This window comes from Cannabis sativa, chromosome X (assembly GCF_029168945.1).
Source record: "Cannabis sativa cultivar Pink pepper isolate KNU-18-1 chromosome X, ASM2916894v1, whole genome shotgun sequence".
Taxonomy (NCBI): Eukaryota; Viridiplantae; Streptophyta; class Magnoliopsida; order Rosales; family Cannabaceae; genus Cannabis; species Cannabis sativa.
The window spans coordinates 73147753-73164727 of record NC_083610.1 but is presented as its reverse complement, the minus strand read 5'-3'; the positions used below and the strand labels follow the sequence as shown (position 1 = coordinate 73164727).

General features: G+C 34.7%; 1 protein-coding gene across 1 annotated transcript; it reads left to right on the top strand.

Moving 5' to 3' along the window:
• The first annotated feature begins 12982 nt into the window (after positions 1 to 12982).
• LOC115697319 (RNA polymerase sigma factor sigB) lies at positions 12983 to 16922 on the top strand. The gene is made up of 7 exons (XM_030624269.2): positions 12983 to 13372; positions 13689 to 13843; positions 13974 to 14564; positions 15357 to 15587; positions 15694 to 15834; positions 16064 to 16264; positions 16355 to 16922. The coding sequence occupies exons 1-7, from the start codon at positions 13264 to 13266 to the stop codon at positions 16634 to 16636; spliced, it is 1710 nt and encodes a 569-aa protein (XP_030480129.1). The 5' UTR covers positions 12983 to 13263; the 3' UTR covers positions 16637 to 16922.
• The last annotated feature ends 53 nt before the right edge of the window (positions 16923 to 16975 follow it).

Here is a 16975-nt window from a genome sequence, read left to right as displayed (position 1 = left end):
TTGTCATTGTTATTTAATTATTCTTATCGTTTTAATTAAGATTCACTGTCGTTGGCTATAAGCAAGGCCAATATTTTAGTACTTTCATTGAGAGCAAATACACCCAAGTTTTTTTATCTTAAGTCTTTTACAAGACACATAATGGTTGTGCAAACTCAAAGGGGGAATCAGACTGATACAGTTGATCCAATCATGACAGATCTGAGCGTGCAGACACTTGGAAACCCAAGAGATCCACCTAGGACAGCCCTAGGTAGGTTAATTCTCAGCCACCTACAGGATCACAAACTGTCGGCCACGGAGTGACTACCTCTTTGGCAGGGTTTACTCCAGGCATTCAAGAAACTGGAAACACCAGTACAACAGCTGGGCACACTACTCCTGGAATTGGAATCCCATCCACTTTATATACTTAAGGACCGGTCAGGGATGACACTAAAAAATAGAATTTTGATAGATGTATTAGGGCTAATGAAAGGCCACAATAACACTTTTCACCACGACCGGCAAGATATCCGAGTAGCTACAAATCTTGCTTTTAATGAGCAAAGATGTCAGTTCGAAGAGTGGAGGGATCGTGAGATGGAGATCTTGAGAGCCCAGTACGCAGCTATTTATAATTATTCCAGGCAGGCCACAAAACTGATCCAAAAAGCTTATCAAATCACCGGCCAACAACCATCGACTGATACTAGTATTCTCATAAGGTCACAGATGAGTCAGGAGAATATTTAGCTAATCATACCCCCCAAACTCATGTCGGTGGACCGTCCAATCCAAGGCCACAGATTCAAACTGTGGGCTAAGTGGTAGACGGGCAGATTTTACCAGACTGTCCCTTGGGAGGAAATAGTCAGCTTAACACTCATACTCAGACAGAGATATCAGGCCAACCCCTCGCTCAAACTGGTCAAACACAAAAACCTCTTGGCACATCAGTGTTTGATCGATTAGGTACCATGCACGACCTTAAAAACAATCTGAATCACGAAAGAGGATTGGACAGAAAAGATGTTCCTCCTACCGTCCAGCCAAATAATACAAATAATTATGTCCCCGATCCAGTTCAAAAAGATCTCAATGTGACACAAGTCAGGAGAATGCCTCAAAGTTCACTACATTTACTATCATAACAGAAGACATAGAGACAATCTTTGCAACCACCCAGTCTATGGTGTCATACAAAAAACCTCCTCCCATGAAGAAAGACGTGAGTAAAAGGGATACTAATAAGTTTTATTGTTTTCATACAAATTACGGTCACGATGCAAATGAATACAATAACTTGAAGCAAGAAATATAATTCCTCATTAGAAAAAATAAGAACTTGCAGAAATACGTCAAGATTGATAAAGAATAAAGGGACGCCTAAACAGATTACACTCAAAACCAGTTAATGCCTCTACTAGTGAACAGACATCTTCAGGTTATCATTTAAGGCCCCACCTTACTGGAGACTTGCGCAAATTTAGAGAAAAGTATGCTCGAGTCTTACAATATGAATAAATTGATGCAGTTCTTATCGTAGAAGAGAGGAAGCCTAAGCAACTATGTGTTGGATAACCAGCCATAACTTTCAACGAAGCAGACTCTAACCACGTCATTTATCCATACAGCGACCCTTTGGTCGTTGAAGTGCAAATTGCAAATAAAATGGTAGCTCGAAAAATGGTTGATAATGGAGATTCCTCAAATATCTTGATCCTACCATGCCGACCAGGAAACTCAATGTAACACGCTACTAGATTAGACGTGTTATTGTGATTTCTTAATGTTGTGCATTCCTTTGCTAATCAAAGGGTTTATGGAAAAAGGTTAATAATTAAAATTTTCTTGATTAACCTTTAAAATTAAATAAAAAAAGCTTTACATAATCTAGGATCCCGTTTTCAAAATTTACATCTGTATTACAAAATATTTAACTACTAAAGTTATCATCTAGTGACTACCAAAATAAAACCTACTTTCTCAAAGATTGAATACTCAGGTCTACCCGCCCGATATGTACAACCTTCATCCGCTCGTGCTCATTGTTGTTCAGCTTTACCTTTGCCCTTACCTACACATATAAACAATATCTGTGAGTCGACAGACTCAGTAAGAAAAGCATAATTATAACATAATCATAAACTAGATTATAATTGGGCGCTCGTACACCTAATTATAATCCTATCTCGTGTCCCACACATACTGAGTATAGAACATTCGTACGACAGTACTATTAACCATAATATCAGCCTATACTCGGTACTCTAGTCGTACCAATGTCATAGTGTCAATTAGTACTTTGCCAAACATATATTCGTCGATATTCAATGCTACTCTAGGTGTTGTTCTAACAACATTCAGAAGGTGATCAAAATAGTAAATTTTTTCATGCTAAAGCTTCCTCTTGGCGCTGTTATAACAACATTCAGAAGCTTCAATGCCTAGACAGTAGTTGGGCTGATTGGGATGCGGGGTTATTGGATGTTATGCTGAATTATTTTAATGATTTATCTGCTCCCTCTATTTGTGTTGCAACTGAAGTCATTGATGGATTCCAAAGACGATTACTGATGTCCATAATGAAACTTTGCTTCGGCCTGTTACAAATGATAAGGTAAAAAATACTTTGTTTCAAATGCATCTCGACAAGTCTCCATGTCCTAATGGGATGACTCCAGAATTTTATCAAAAGTGTTGGCATATTGTGGGGGCTGATATTGTGACGCTCTAACAATTAGGCACACTACGACAATCAATATTAAAATCCTAATCCCCCTAAACCGAGATTACTAGAAAGAGAAGACCGGGAAAATTTAAACTTTATTTGCAATGGAATGAAAATATAACATGTAATAATTTTTAACTTTACAAACAAACCAAAAAGATAATATGTCTCGGGATCCCACAAACTTTTCACAAAATATTAAAGTTAATTCACGTGTCGACCTAAGCGACAAAATTCGAGATTACAAAATACATTCACTGGTAGACCCAACCCGCTTGGTCTAGTGTGGCCTGAACATGTACAATCCACCGCCAAGCTCTCGAACTCACGGTTGATTACAAACAGAATTGCCCTTTCCTGCACAGTAGAGCATCCGTGAGCCAAGCCCAATAAAACAGTATAAATATCAATAAACGCAATAAACATTTCTCATATATTTTAATACCATTATACTTATTGTCTATTTGATATAGAATTGCGTGTTACGCTCACATGTCAATTTATGTCTATGTGGCATAGACCCACGTGTTTGTTGGAATTATTTTACCAGGATCTTAGATCATCTACTCACAAGTATGTTGATTAACAACCTAAATATGAACTTCTAAAACGAATATAAGTAAACACATATAAAGTATGAGAAACCTTACATTGGGTGCAGCAGAATAATATGTCTCCTTCCACTCATATCTCTAACCCTTGTATCCTTCCTGTTGCAGAGTATTATCAAGATCTGAGCCCGAATGTCCTTCTTTGTTAAATCTAAATTCTTCACAGTCTTCCTCACTATGATTGAGGTACTACTTGCTGTGTGTGGGCGCTACTCTATCACTTAGAGGTTTCGAAACAGAGAAGAAGAAAGAGAGAGTGAAAGTGGCGGCTTAGGAAAAATTTCAGTGAAAGGAAAAGAATGCAACTACCAGGATGCATTTTCACACTATAGAGTTCATTTGCTAAGATATTAGCTAGGAGTGGATCGGGGTGAGGGTTATTCATATTGTCACTACAACACATCAATAAAACAGAAGTAAGGTTTTGGTTCTATAAATTCATACACAAGTTCAGAAAATAACAAATAATCACATATGTTATAAAAATACTAAATCTAACATAGTTTATTTTCCAAGGTTTCCAACAAACTGATACAGTGTCCCGTTTAGGCGAGAGTCAAAGCATCATCCATTGAATAGAATTGTCAATTCATCTAAAATGATAAACATTCTAGTAACTTTTTATTCGATCAAGATTGGAATCCAGCGTGGTCCCGTTTAGGCGAGAGTCAAGGCTATTCTATCTTATGAGCTTCCACCATTGTTTCATACTCTTGTAAGTCTTATACAGACGTCACCATTAGGGTGATCAATACTAATATAAAAAACTTGCAAGAATACTTATCTTTCGAGATTAAACGGTGCTAACTTGCTAATGAACGTTCCTCCATTAGGGAGGATTACTCACTAAAACAAAAGCTATGTAAAACCAACAATGGAGATCGAATGTCTCTTGATTAAAGCTCATTATTTAAAAATATGTATTTTATTTAATCATTTATTTATTCCATATTTTAATAATGAAAAATTACCAATTAAAGTTGGTTTAGTTAAAAAAAATATTTATATAAAAAAAAATCCAACTTTAATTAAATTTCAAAATATGGAATAAATTTGAAAAAATATCTTATTTAAGTTGTTTAGAAGAATCTAAAATATCCAACTTAAATATTTTTCAAATAATGATTTAATTAAATATTAAAAATTAAGTTGTTACCACTTAATTAAAAATTATTCCATTTTAAGTTTGTCCATATTTAAAAAATATCAACTTAAAAAATATTCAAAGAATCTTAATAACCAATTCCTAAAATTTCTCAACTTAATTTTATAATTGAAAATTCAAAAGTTATTCAAATCTAAGTTGATTTGTTAGAAATAACAAATTTTCAACTTAAATAGGAATATTTAATGAAATAATAAAATTAAGCTTCAGAAAGAATCTAGTTGGTTATAATTCTATATTTAATTAAATACAAGAAAATACATATAGTTTTTCTAGAATATTATTCATCAAACTATGCTTTTCTTAAATTAATTTCAAGAAAAATGAAATTAATTATGTTGCTAATCAATTTTATTAGGTTAAACTAATTTAATTAACCTAGCACAGTTATCCAAATCAGGCAAATGGGCCTTCACAATTTGGGTAGTTCATGTAAGGGGAGACTGGGTTCAGTATGTCGTACCCACTTCTATGGCTCCCATCTCTCACACAAGGCCCAAAATAGAGGAATTTAACCTTAAAATGAATAACTGTTATTAATTGAATAGGTCCAAAAACTAAATGGGCCTAAATAAAATCTATCAAGTTATGCCATTTTATTTAGCAACAACAACCTATATGTGTCTATAGCAAAAGTAAACATATAGGCTCACACAGGCACACAGATTTGGATGAATCCTATCATGTTACTAGGTCATACACAGATAAAAGAAGAATGTAAAATTTACCTGTTGCAAATTATTTACTTGACCTATTGACAATTGAACCATGGGTTAAAATCAGATCATTGGATCTATCAACAAGTTAACCATGGCAATTTAGATCAAGCAATAATAGGTTTTAGAAAAACTTACAAACAATCTAAAACACATACTCCTGCAACAAGTTAAATTAGATAGTTGGATGTAGGATTTATTTAATTTTAATAAAAAAAATTCGAAAATAGTATTAAAAAAAAATAAACCTACAATTTTTGAAAAATTAGGTTTCAACTAACCTAATTATCATTTCAAAAAAAATCCTAACCACCTTTTAAATTTCATGTTATTTTATAAATTAAATGATAAATACATACCCTTTTCTGATTTTATAATTTAATTTAACTAAAAATAACAAAATTTAAAAGTTAGCAAAATTATCTTATTTCCTTTTTTAAAATATCATGATTATAGTAATCTTATTTTAAATCTAAATAAGGTCAAATTACTTAAAATAGAATATTTTATAAAAGTAATTTAATATCTGACCTTAGATTTAAAAATAAGATAAAATAATCAAATTTTAAAAAAATAAGAAAAGAGGTAAGCAAAAATTGATTTTTATCTATTTTCAAAATCAAATTACACTAATATCTAAAATTAATTTTAAAAAATTAAATTAATTTATTTCTGATAATTAGATTTGAAATATGAAAATTAAAAATCAAAATACAAAACTACATAAAAAATCAGAAGTTAATTCCATGAAATAGCATGAAAAATCGAAGAAAACGAAAAAAATGGCAGGTGGTACGGACAGTATGCAAAGCATACTGTCCGCGCGCGCAGGTTGGGGGGAACTGCCGAGAAAACTCGGGGCAAGGGTCCCCTGGCATGATTTCCGCGCGCGTGGGAAGGGTGTTCACCACCCTGATTTTTTCCAATTTTTAAAAATTCATAACTGATTCAAATAAAATCGAAATCGAGTTTTGTAAAAAAGTAAATTGCTTAATTTTTTCCAAACTATCCAATAAAAATAATTCCAGAAACGAAAATTCAATTATTTTTCCCAGAATTTCACAAACATCAATACAACACACAAAACAACATGATACCATCCAAATTACAAACAAATCGTTTTAAGTCCAAATTTCTTGCAAGCAAATCAATTACCATGGCTCTGGTGCCAGTTGTTGGAATTATTTTACCAGGATCTTAGATCTACTCACAAGTATGTTGATTAACAACCTAAATATGAACTTCTAAAACGAATATAAGTAAACACATATAAAGTATGAGAAACCTTACATTGGGTGCAGCGGAATAATATGTCTCATTTCACTCATATCTCTAACCCTTGTATCCTTCCTGTTGCAGAGTATTATCAAGATCTGAGCCCGAATGTCTTTCTTTGTTGAATCTGAATTCTTCACAGTCTTCCTCACTATGATTGAGGTACTACTTGCTGTGTGTGGGCACTACTCTATCACTTAGAGGTTTCGAAACAGAGAAGAAGAAAGAGAGAGTGAAAATGGCGGCTTAGGAAAAATTTCAATGAAAGGAAAAGAATGCAATTGTGTTGTGTGTATTTCTTGAAGCCTTTACCTTCTATTTATAGAATACCACACAGGGTTAGGGTTGAATTACTTGGCATTAAAAAATTGAAAAAATTAAATGATAAATGCGATGATGTGGCCGGCCATGGCAATATGGAAATAGGTCTCACATTTGCAACTTTCCTATTTTATCATTTCTGTTTCCCATTTTCTCAAAAACTGCCAATTTTCACATTCAACCATATAAATGTCAGCTTTAACTATTTAATAACTATAATTAATTATTAAATAATATTGTCATTTATTATATTTATTAATTAAACTAATCAAAGTCTCTTAATTAATAAATATACCCTATAAACTCTCTATTTACAGTTTTGCCCTTAATAAGTGATAAATTCACAAGTAGACATAGTCTAACTTGAAAATTATAATTGATTAATTAAAACCAATTAAATGAGTCTTACAAGTAATATTGTCTCAACTAGTGTGGGGACCATGGGTCTATATATCTGAGCTTCTAATAAGCAAATCAAGAATTTACATCTTAAATTCACTGACTTATTAATTCTTCGTTGAATCCACGCATAGAACTTAGAATTGCACTCTCAGCTATACAGAACGCTCTATATGTTCCACCATATAGATACGTCATTAATTATCCATTGTTATAATCCTAATTTGATCAATGATCCTCTATATAGATGATCTACACTGTAAAGGGATTAAATTACCGTAACACCCTACAATGTATTTTATCCTTAAAACACTTAACCCCGTATAAATGATATTTCAGCTAAGTGAAATGAGTACTCCACCATTTATTTTTGTTTGGTTAAGCTCGAAGGAAATCATCCTTTACTTTCTATTTGCCAGATTGAAGCTATAGATTCCATATTTATGTTAGTGCTCCCACTCAATTGCACTACCGTGTTCCCAAAATGTACGTATCACCCTGACCCAAAAGTAGGCTTAACTAACAAATCAAAGAACACGAATAACACTCTTGAGATTGAACCTAATCATATCAGGATTAAGATCATTTGATCTAGGATCAACTAAGTGATATTGAATTGAATAGATATTACGGTAAGTTTAATAAATCTATATCAAAGTTCAATATCGGTCCATTCCGATGCATACTCCATGCATCTAACCCAAGCTTTACTTTAACCAATGCTCTGGAAAGAACATAACATTTCTCCAAATGCAAGTAAACTCTGTTGTAGATTGTCATATCAATAAAACCCCAGTGTTCTAATAAATCTAGGAATCTTTAATCACATAGTCATGTTTACTTTTCACTGCATTGACAACACAATAAACATGATCAAGTATGTGAAAAGGGTTTGGATGAATTTATAAATCAAATAGACAAATAATTGATAAGGTGAACCAAAACATACACAAATGAATGAAAAATACTTCTGTTTCTTTATTGATATTGAATAATCTGGATTACATTGAAATGGAGTTTTATTTAGGGCATAAAACCCAACAGTGTTATGCTCACGCATCTAATTAGAATAAGGCCTTATAACGGTTTATCTCAGTTCTAATTACTGAGTCTAACCAAATTATACATTGAATACATAATTTTTTACTTCGATATATATAGCATGGCATAGGATTTAAAATCATCTAGTCACTAGGGTAATAATTCTAGGCCATATAACTGCTCACTTTAGGGTAATAACCATAATCCCAGTTCTCAATTAATCATAATTATAATATCAAACATGAGCGCCACTGCGCTTAACTCTACATGCTAACTACTGTCTTACATGATGTCCCGAAAACGTGGAGATTCTAAATCCCTAGGTGCTCCTAACCAAGTACCGGTAATACTAGTCACAATTTCCGAGATTAACAAATAGGGTTAATCCCTAAATCCACTTCCACATAATTATAAAATTTGCATTCACAATACAATAAACATACAGAGCTTAGAACGAGTTTTCAACGATATTCGGAACACCCAAATCTGAGTCCGGATCGAAAAGTTATGCACGAAACAAGATTCGGCACACAAACTGCCCAGAAACCTCAAGGTGGGCCGCGGCACACCCCAAGCGAGTCGCGACACTTGGGTTGAAAAACCCAGAATTTCTAGGGCCGCGGCGCTCATAGCAGAGGCCGCGACACCTGGGTTCCAAACCCTGAAAACCCACTTTTCAGCAACACGAAACCAAGCCCAACACACACCAAACTCAACCAAATAACATGTACAAACTCAAATCCAATATTCATAGATTAAGGCCATCACTAACAAAAAATTAAAATCACAAAATCAAGCTCCATACAACATCAATATATACAATTTAAGCCAAGCTCTTCAAGAATTACCACAATCAACAAACTTACACTCATAATCACAAAGTTTCCACTACACTACTTAACCTCAAATATTCATACACAAGCTCAATGATTCACAACAAACTTCCAGCTCTCAAAAATCAAGATTAAACTTAAATTCACACATTCTAAACTCAATCCGAGCTTTCCAATAATCATAGCATTAACTAGAGATCCTAACTAACAAGAAAACTTAGCTAAAACATCACAAATTCAACCCAATTCACATACATGCATTCAAGAACACAAACAACATCAAAGCATACTTTTTAACTCCAAACTTCAGCAACAAAACTCAAGATAAAGAGGTGGAAAAACTTCCCCAAGCTCCTCACAAATCCAAGCACCAAAATGTCCAAAAACCCAAGCTAAGGTAAATTCCTTTTTTGTTGAAAATAAACTCAAATAGTCAAAAGACCAAAATGCCCCTACGACCAATATACCACATATGCATAAATTAGGGGTGTTCATAAAAACCAATAAACTAAAATCGACCATCAAACCAACCAGACCGTAACCAAATTTTCGGCTCCACGTCATCACCGAATTTGGCAGTTGGTTTCGGTTTTGTTTTTTTTTATATGGCGGTCAGTTTTAGTTTTTGAAATAAAAAATAGTTAAACTAAAAAACCGTCAAAACTGCCAAAAACCGTAATAAACCGCCAAAAACTGCCAAACCAAAAACTGCCAAAAACCGTACAGTTGGTTTTATACGGTTATAATTTCTAAACGGTCGGTTACGGTTTTTGAAAAATAAAAATCGTAATAAAATTGTAAAAACCGACCACAACCGACCGATTTTCACCCCTAGCATAAATCAAGGGAAAAATTATCATTCCATCACACACTAATCTCAAATAAATTTCAAATTATTCAATTACTAATAAAAAGCCAAAATAAAATTCCAAAAATGTATTTTGGGTCCCGAACCTGGCTCGACCCAAAATACCGAGTTTTGATTATACCGCCTCGACTTGTCAGAAAACACTTGCAAAAGGACAAAACAAATATACTATATAATAATATAGTCCATAAGCACGCTATAACATTAAAATTACAGTTTTACCCTCCCCAAGTCAAAATTACAAAAATATCCCTAACTCACCAACGGGATCTTAACATGTCATTTATTGGTATAATTCATAAATATTAAATTATATAATAATATAATTTCACATTAATACATATTTAATTAGTTAGGGTTTGCTAATCTGATTCCTTAATCTTAAGGTATTACAGATATGGTGAAGCAAGTCAGGTCTTTCTTTCTTTTTGGAGTTCTTCCTGCTGGTTTGAATCATACTCACATTGTCCTAATTCCAAAAAAGAAGAACTCAGTAACTATGGGCGATTTGAGGCTTATTGCTCTTTATAATGTCCTTTATAAAGTTTGTTCTAAAGTGTGAGCTAACCATTCGAAAGAGTTCTCTCTTTGGTCATTTCTAAAAAATCAGAGTGATTTCATTCCATGTCATTTGATTTCAGATAATATCATGATTTCTTTTGAGGTTATACACTACTTGAAAAGAAAGCAGGTTGGTAAGGAAGGGTACATGACTCCGAAGCTGGATATGAGTAAAGCCTATGATAGAGTTGATTGAAAGTATCTTCATGCTATTTTACTTGAAATGGATTTTCATAGTCGTTTAGTGAATTTGATTTTCCATTGCATTTCCTCGATTAGTTTTATGGTCACTCATGAGGGACGTGAATTGGGTCCTTTTGTTCCTGGTCGTGGTATTAGACAAGGTGACCCACTCTCTCCCCATTTATTTCTTATCTGTGTGGAAGGTCTTTCCTCTCTTATTAAGAAATATGAATCTTAGGATGATCTTCATAGGTGTCGAGTGTGTAATGGTGCTCCAGTTATTTCTCACATACTTTTTGCGGATGACAACTATATTTATTGCAAAGCTACGGAACGTGAAGCAAGGAATGTTATTCGGTTGTTACAAGTGTTTGAGGCTACTTCTGGTCAGTGTATTAATGCTTCTAAATCAACCATTTTATTTAGTTTGAACACCTTTCTGGCGACTAAAGATTCAATTTGTGGAATTTTGGGTATGATAGAAGCTCCTAAATAGTCTTTATCTTGGTTTGTCTTGTACAATGGGACACAACAAAAAATATTATTCTTGGTTTTCTTAAAGATAAGATGCAAAAAAGAATTCAAAGTTGGGAAGGCAGGTAAGGAAGTTCTATTGAAAATAATGGCTTAAGCTCTTCCTACGTTTGCTATGTCGGTTTTCTTGTTACCATTTGAAACATGTATTAAGTTGGAAGGGATGATGAGTGAATTCTAGTGGGGTTCAAGTTCTCAAAGCCGTGGAGTAAGTTGGATTAGTTGGCACCGATTGAGAGCACATAAATATCATGGAGGCCTCGACTTTCATGATTTGTGAGATTTCAACTTGTCTATGTTAGGTAAGCAGGCTTGGCGTCTTTTAACGAATGACTCTTCTCTTGTTGCTCGTCTTTACAAAGCTCGTTACTACCCTCGGGGCTCCTTCCTTAATGCAACTCTTGGAAGTAATTCATGCTTTATTTGGAAAAGCATTTTTGAAACTCGAGATTTGATTAAAGCTGGAGCATGTTGGTCGGTTGGCTCTGGTTCAAACATGAATGTCCTAAGGGATCTATGGCTTCCTGATGCCTCTTTTTCCTTTATTATCTAATTTTTAATTGGTCTTGATAATTGTTTAGTTTCAGATCTTATGGTGGTAGATTCAAGAACTTGGGTTTCAAAAATCATTGCATATTTGTTTTATGAGAGAGATCAAGAACTCATGTTTTGTGGAAAATTACTTGATTGAAAATTCCTCCTAAAGTCAATCAATTTTTATGGTATGCTCTTAGTGGCTGTTTTGCAACTAAAGTTTAATTAGTGTCTAAACATGTATTAATTGATATGACTTGCCCTATGTGTCATTAAGAGGCTGAATCAATCTTCCACCTGTTGGTAAATTGTCACTTGACAAAATTATGTTGGTCCCGTTCAAGCGTGGATTATGGTAACTTAATTGGACAAGATTTTTGTGACTGATTTGGGAAGATTATGCTACAGCGCTCTGCTTCATCTGGTCTGAAAAAAGAGGCAGCAATGGTGGCTTGGGCGGTGTGGAATGTTCGAACTCGGTGGTTTGGCGGGAGAAGTCTTCTTCTACAAGTCCTTAATCAATAATTATATGCATAATCAAAGAAAAGGGGATCTCTGTTTATTCCTTTGGGATCAGAAAGAGATTTGGAGCATTCAACGAAACCAGTTTCTAATACGATTAAGGTGAATGTCGATGGGGCAATTTTTACTTCAGCTAGGAAGTGTGGTATTGGGTTGGTGGCTCGTGATAGTTCTGGCATGTTGATTGAAGCTCATTCGTTGTGTCATGATGGGTGGGCAAAGCCAGCCTTTGTGGAGACTTAGGGATCAAAGAAGCGCTGAGTTGGATTGATTTGAAAGGTTGGGAAGTTGTACAACTTGAAACTGATTCTTTAGTTTCAGTGCAAGTTTTCTTTAGTTCTTTGAATTTGCCTTCCCCTTTTGGTGTTGTGGTCCAACATTGTAAGCTCCTTTTAGTTTCTCTGAACTTTGTCAATTTATCTTTTGTTAAGTGTTCTGTGAATAAAGTTGTTTATTGTGTTGCTCGTAATTCTTGTTTATACCTAAATTACAGTTTCAGTATAGATGATATCCCTGCTGAATTTTTATTTAATGTAATGGTTGATTCTTGTTAATAAAATTTCCATTCTTTTTCAAAAAAGAAAAAAAAAAAGGTTCCCTATTATAAAAGGCCTAGCTTAAGGTTATTTAATTTTTTATTATAGAATGTAAAACGACGTCGTGTGTTGGGTACAATTGGATATATGTGCGTGTGGGAGACTGACTGGTCCAAATTGAGAGTTGAGGCCTGAGGGGTTCTATTGAGAGAAATGAGATGAGACCACACTGACTACTTCCCTTTTCTTCTTCTTCTTCTTCCTCTTCTTCTTATCCGTTAGACAAGATAACGGTGGAGACCAGAGTCTGGAGACTGATAATTTATCTTCATCACCATCATCTTCTTATTCTTCCTCTTTCCATTTCTATGCATAAACATTACCATTAGAACTTTGGTGGTGGGTTTGCTAAATAGCATTAAGAAGAAGAAGAAGAAGAAGAAGACGAAGCATGTCTTGTTTATTGCCACAGTTCAATTGCAAACCGGATACATTTACCGCCCAAAAGCATGCCTTCAGAACCCACTCTTTCCCCGCTACTCCCAATTCTCATCTCCCTCGTAAGTGTTTTTTTTTGTTTGTTTATTTTTCTTCATTATTGTATGATATCTTTGTAGTACTCACTTTCATACCTCAAGAGATAAGCTTTAATTCAACCCACATAAATATATTTATATTTATCTAATTTTGATTTTGATTTTGGCTAATAATATCCATTCCTTTCTGGGTATTTCTCTTTTTATCTTAGTTACCTCTTACCTGCAAATGCAATACGACTTATTCTCATCATTACTGGCATTTAAGACTGTAAAGATTACTCCTTTTGCAATTTTCATCGTGTTAACTAATTAATCTTGCCATGGTTGCATTATGCAGCAAAAGCTAGAGATCCGGGCTCTTCCTGGCCACAATGTGTTTTATCCACTCCCTCTTCCTCAACCTCTACTGTTCTTAGCATGGACAAACTCAGGTTACCTTCCTTGGAAGCTAACTCTGAATCCACTGCAAATAGACCCTGGACCTATACTGAGGTAAAAATTCTTGTTTTCTGTATTGCCATGTATTTATGTTCACTAAATTGCTCTTCCATTTCTCTTTAGTCTTCACATTTTTATTGCATAGGTTAATGTTGTAATGTTTGAGTAACTTTTGTTTCTGCAGACAAACTTTCAGGCAACTTTAGCCACAGAAACTCTTCTTACCAGCGAGGAGGCTGTAATAGCTGCTGCTGCTGCTGAAGCTGTTACTCTTGCAAAAGCAGCTGTGAGGGTTGCAAAGGATGCTGCTCTGCTAGTGAAAACTTCTGAAAAACATCAAAGTACTTCTGTAGTTACTTTAGAAGCTAGTTATTCGGATTTTAAGGGTGTTCATAATATGAAAACTACACAAGCTGCTGTATTAGGAGATTCTGTGGGAAGTGAGATTGCTCTGATGCAAGATCAGCCCCTGAAATGCGAGTCCGACTTTGAGGGACCAACATGTGAAGAACTTCAAGCACTGCAGGAACAACTCTCTAGTAGCACCGCTGTAAGATCAAATCGCCAAACTGAAAGGAAGGCCAGAAGAGACAGAGCTGCAGAGAAGGCTGCTGCAAATGTTGTGTCTGTGAAATCTGGCTCTAATAGCAGGAAAAAACGTTCTTCTGTACAAGATGTAGATCATTCTGATCCATTGCGTTACTTGAGATCAACTACCAGCTCTTCTAGGCTTCTGACTGGAACTGAGGAGATTGAGCTATCAGAAGGAATACAGGTGTGACTATTTATCAGTTTTTATCTATTTGAGGGTATTGGAATCATAATCATTTTCTTGTTTTCCTTTGGTTCTCCAAAAATATACTTATTAATGAAATTATTTTGTGTAGCTTTTTTTGTTTTTAAAAAAGCAATTATTGTAGTGCAAGGGGCTTGATCTTGTAGTTGTGTATGTTTTTTGTGATAAACATGAAATATGAGGTAATCTAAAGCACCAGAATGCTAATGGTAAATTTGTGATTCTTTGTGAGCTCACAAATAATGTTTTTCCAGCTATTAGCTGGCGAAGCAAGCATCACTGTTATCCTACAGGGAAGTTTTTTGTTCCATATTTTTCAAAGGATAATAGTATTTGGATGTTGTGATTCATTATTTTTGGCCAATTAAAATAGTAGCCATCAGGTATGTGTTCACGATGCGAGTAAAAACATAATTTTGACCTTCTTCTAGAATTGTTTAACGAGAGAAAGGTATTTGTGGTAGTTTGTAGACCAATTCTTTGATTTCCTTTGAGCACTAGAACGAAGCTTTGGGTTGGTAGTTAGTAATGTACATTTTTTAGGAAGCCTTTAAGTTATTCATTAAATCCTACTAGGCTTCTTCTGAATTCTTGGAATATGTGAGTAAATTCTGGAAATATTGTTAGTTTTTGTGAACTTAGTCCTGTTGTTATTAGTGATGGGGAATACTTCTATAATATTTTTGCAAGTTAGAAACCTTAGAATTGTTGACCTCTTTAGAATTAGTTTCTAATGCGTGTATTAATTGTCTCTTTAAAAAACTAATCTAGGTGCTCCTGAAACTGGAGAAGCTCCAGGAAGAGCTTGCTGAACGATGTGGCAGTCAGCCAACGTTTGCACAATGGGCTGCAGCAGCTGGAATTGATCAAAAGACCTTGAGAAGGCGCATAAACTATGGCATTTTATGCAAAGACAAAATGATTAAAAGTAACATACGTCTTGTCATATCAATTGCGAAAAATTATCAGGGAGCTGGGATGAATCTTCAAGATCTTGTTCAGGTATGTAATAATGTGAAAGTAGGGGACAAGTGAATTTTTAAATTAAATGCTTGTCACTTTTTATTACATTTTCTCTTAAATATAAAATTTACTCTTTAATTTGTAGGAAGGATGTAGAGGCCTAGTAAGGGGTGCAGAAAAGTTTGATGCGTCGAAGGGTTTTAAGTTCTCCACTTATGCACACTGGTGGATTAAACAGGCAGTCCGCAAGTCTCTTTCTGATCAGTCCAGAACTATCCGCTTACCAGTCAGTTTTCTTTCCAATGCTGTCTAATTTTGTAGGGATGTTATTTATTGCAATGGTCATCTTGGCCGGTGTTCTTGATAGCAGTTCTTCTATTCCAAACTATGGGATTTTCATTTGTATTAGCATGAAGGAGAAAGTTTAATGCTAAATCCATTGCTATTTTGTTTATATATAAAAGCACAAATGTTTGGTTCTTTTATTGATTCTTTCATGTTATTTGATGCAACAGTTCCACATGGTGGAGGCGACTTATAGAGTTAAGGAGGCAAGAAAGCAACTGTATAGTGAACATGGAAGACACCCTAATGATGAAGAGGTTGCAGAGGCAACTGGGCTGTCAATGAAGCGGCTTGCTGCTGTGTTATTGACTCCAAAAGCTCCTAGATCCTTGGAGCAAAAAATTGGGATCAACCAGAACCTTAAACCTTCGGTGGGGCCTCGTCTTAATTCTAATTAATTTATAGTGAAGTTTTTGGGGTTCAGTATTAATCTCTATTGGGTTCTGTATTCTGTTGTCCAGGAAATAATATCAGATCCTGATGCAGAAACTTCAGAGGATGTGCTGAATAGGCAGTTCATGAAACAGGACTTGGAAAAGGTACTGGATAGTCTCAATCCTAGGGAAAAACAGGTTATAAGATGGAGATTTGGAATGGAGGATGGAAGGATGAAGACATTGCAAGAAATTGGTGAGCTGATGGGAGTGAGTAGGGAGAGAATAAGGCAAATTGAATCATGCGCATTTCGGAAACTGAAGAACAAGAAGAGGACCAAACATTTACAGCAGTATGTGCTTCCATAGCACAGACAAGACTACAATTTGCTTACATAACTGGAGTCTCTTCCCTTTTGATGAAGACATCGTCACAATTTTTTTACTCCTTCATTTTCTGGTGTAGAAATTTAGATTTTACAGTATCAGAGAGCACTTGTGCATAAACTATTTATTTCCCTCCCCCCATCTCCTTTGAAATCAGGCATTTTCTCATATTATTTTTTAATGTATTTTAATGTACTAGTAAAGAGCAGACACTGAGAATGAAAGTTAAAATTGCAATTTATATTTCTAATGAAAACTTTATTGAAAAGAATGGATATGAGAAATGAGGAATGTGTGCTTGATAAACCAAGACCAAGAGGG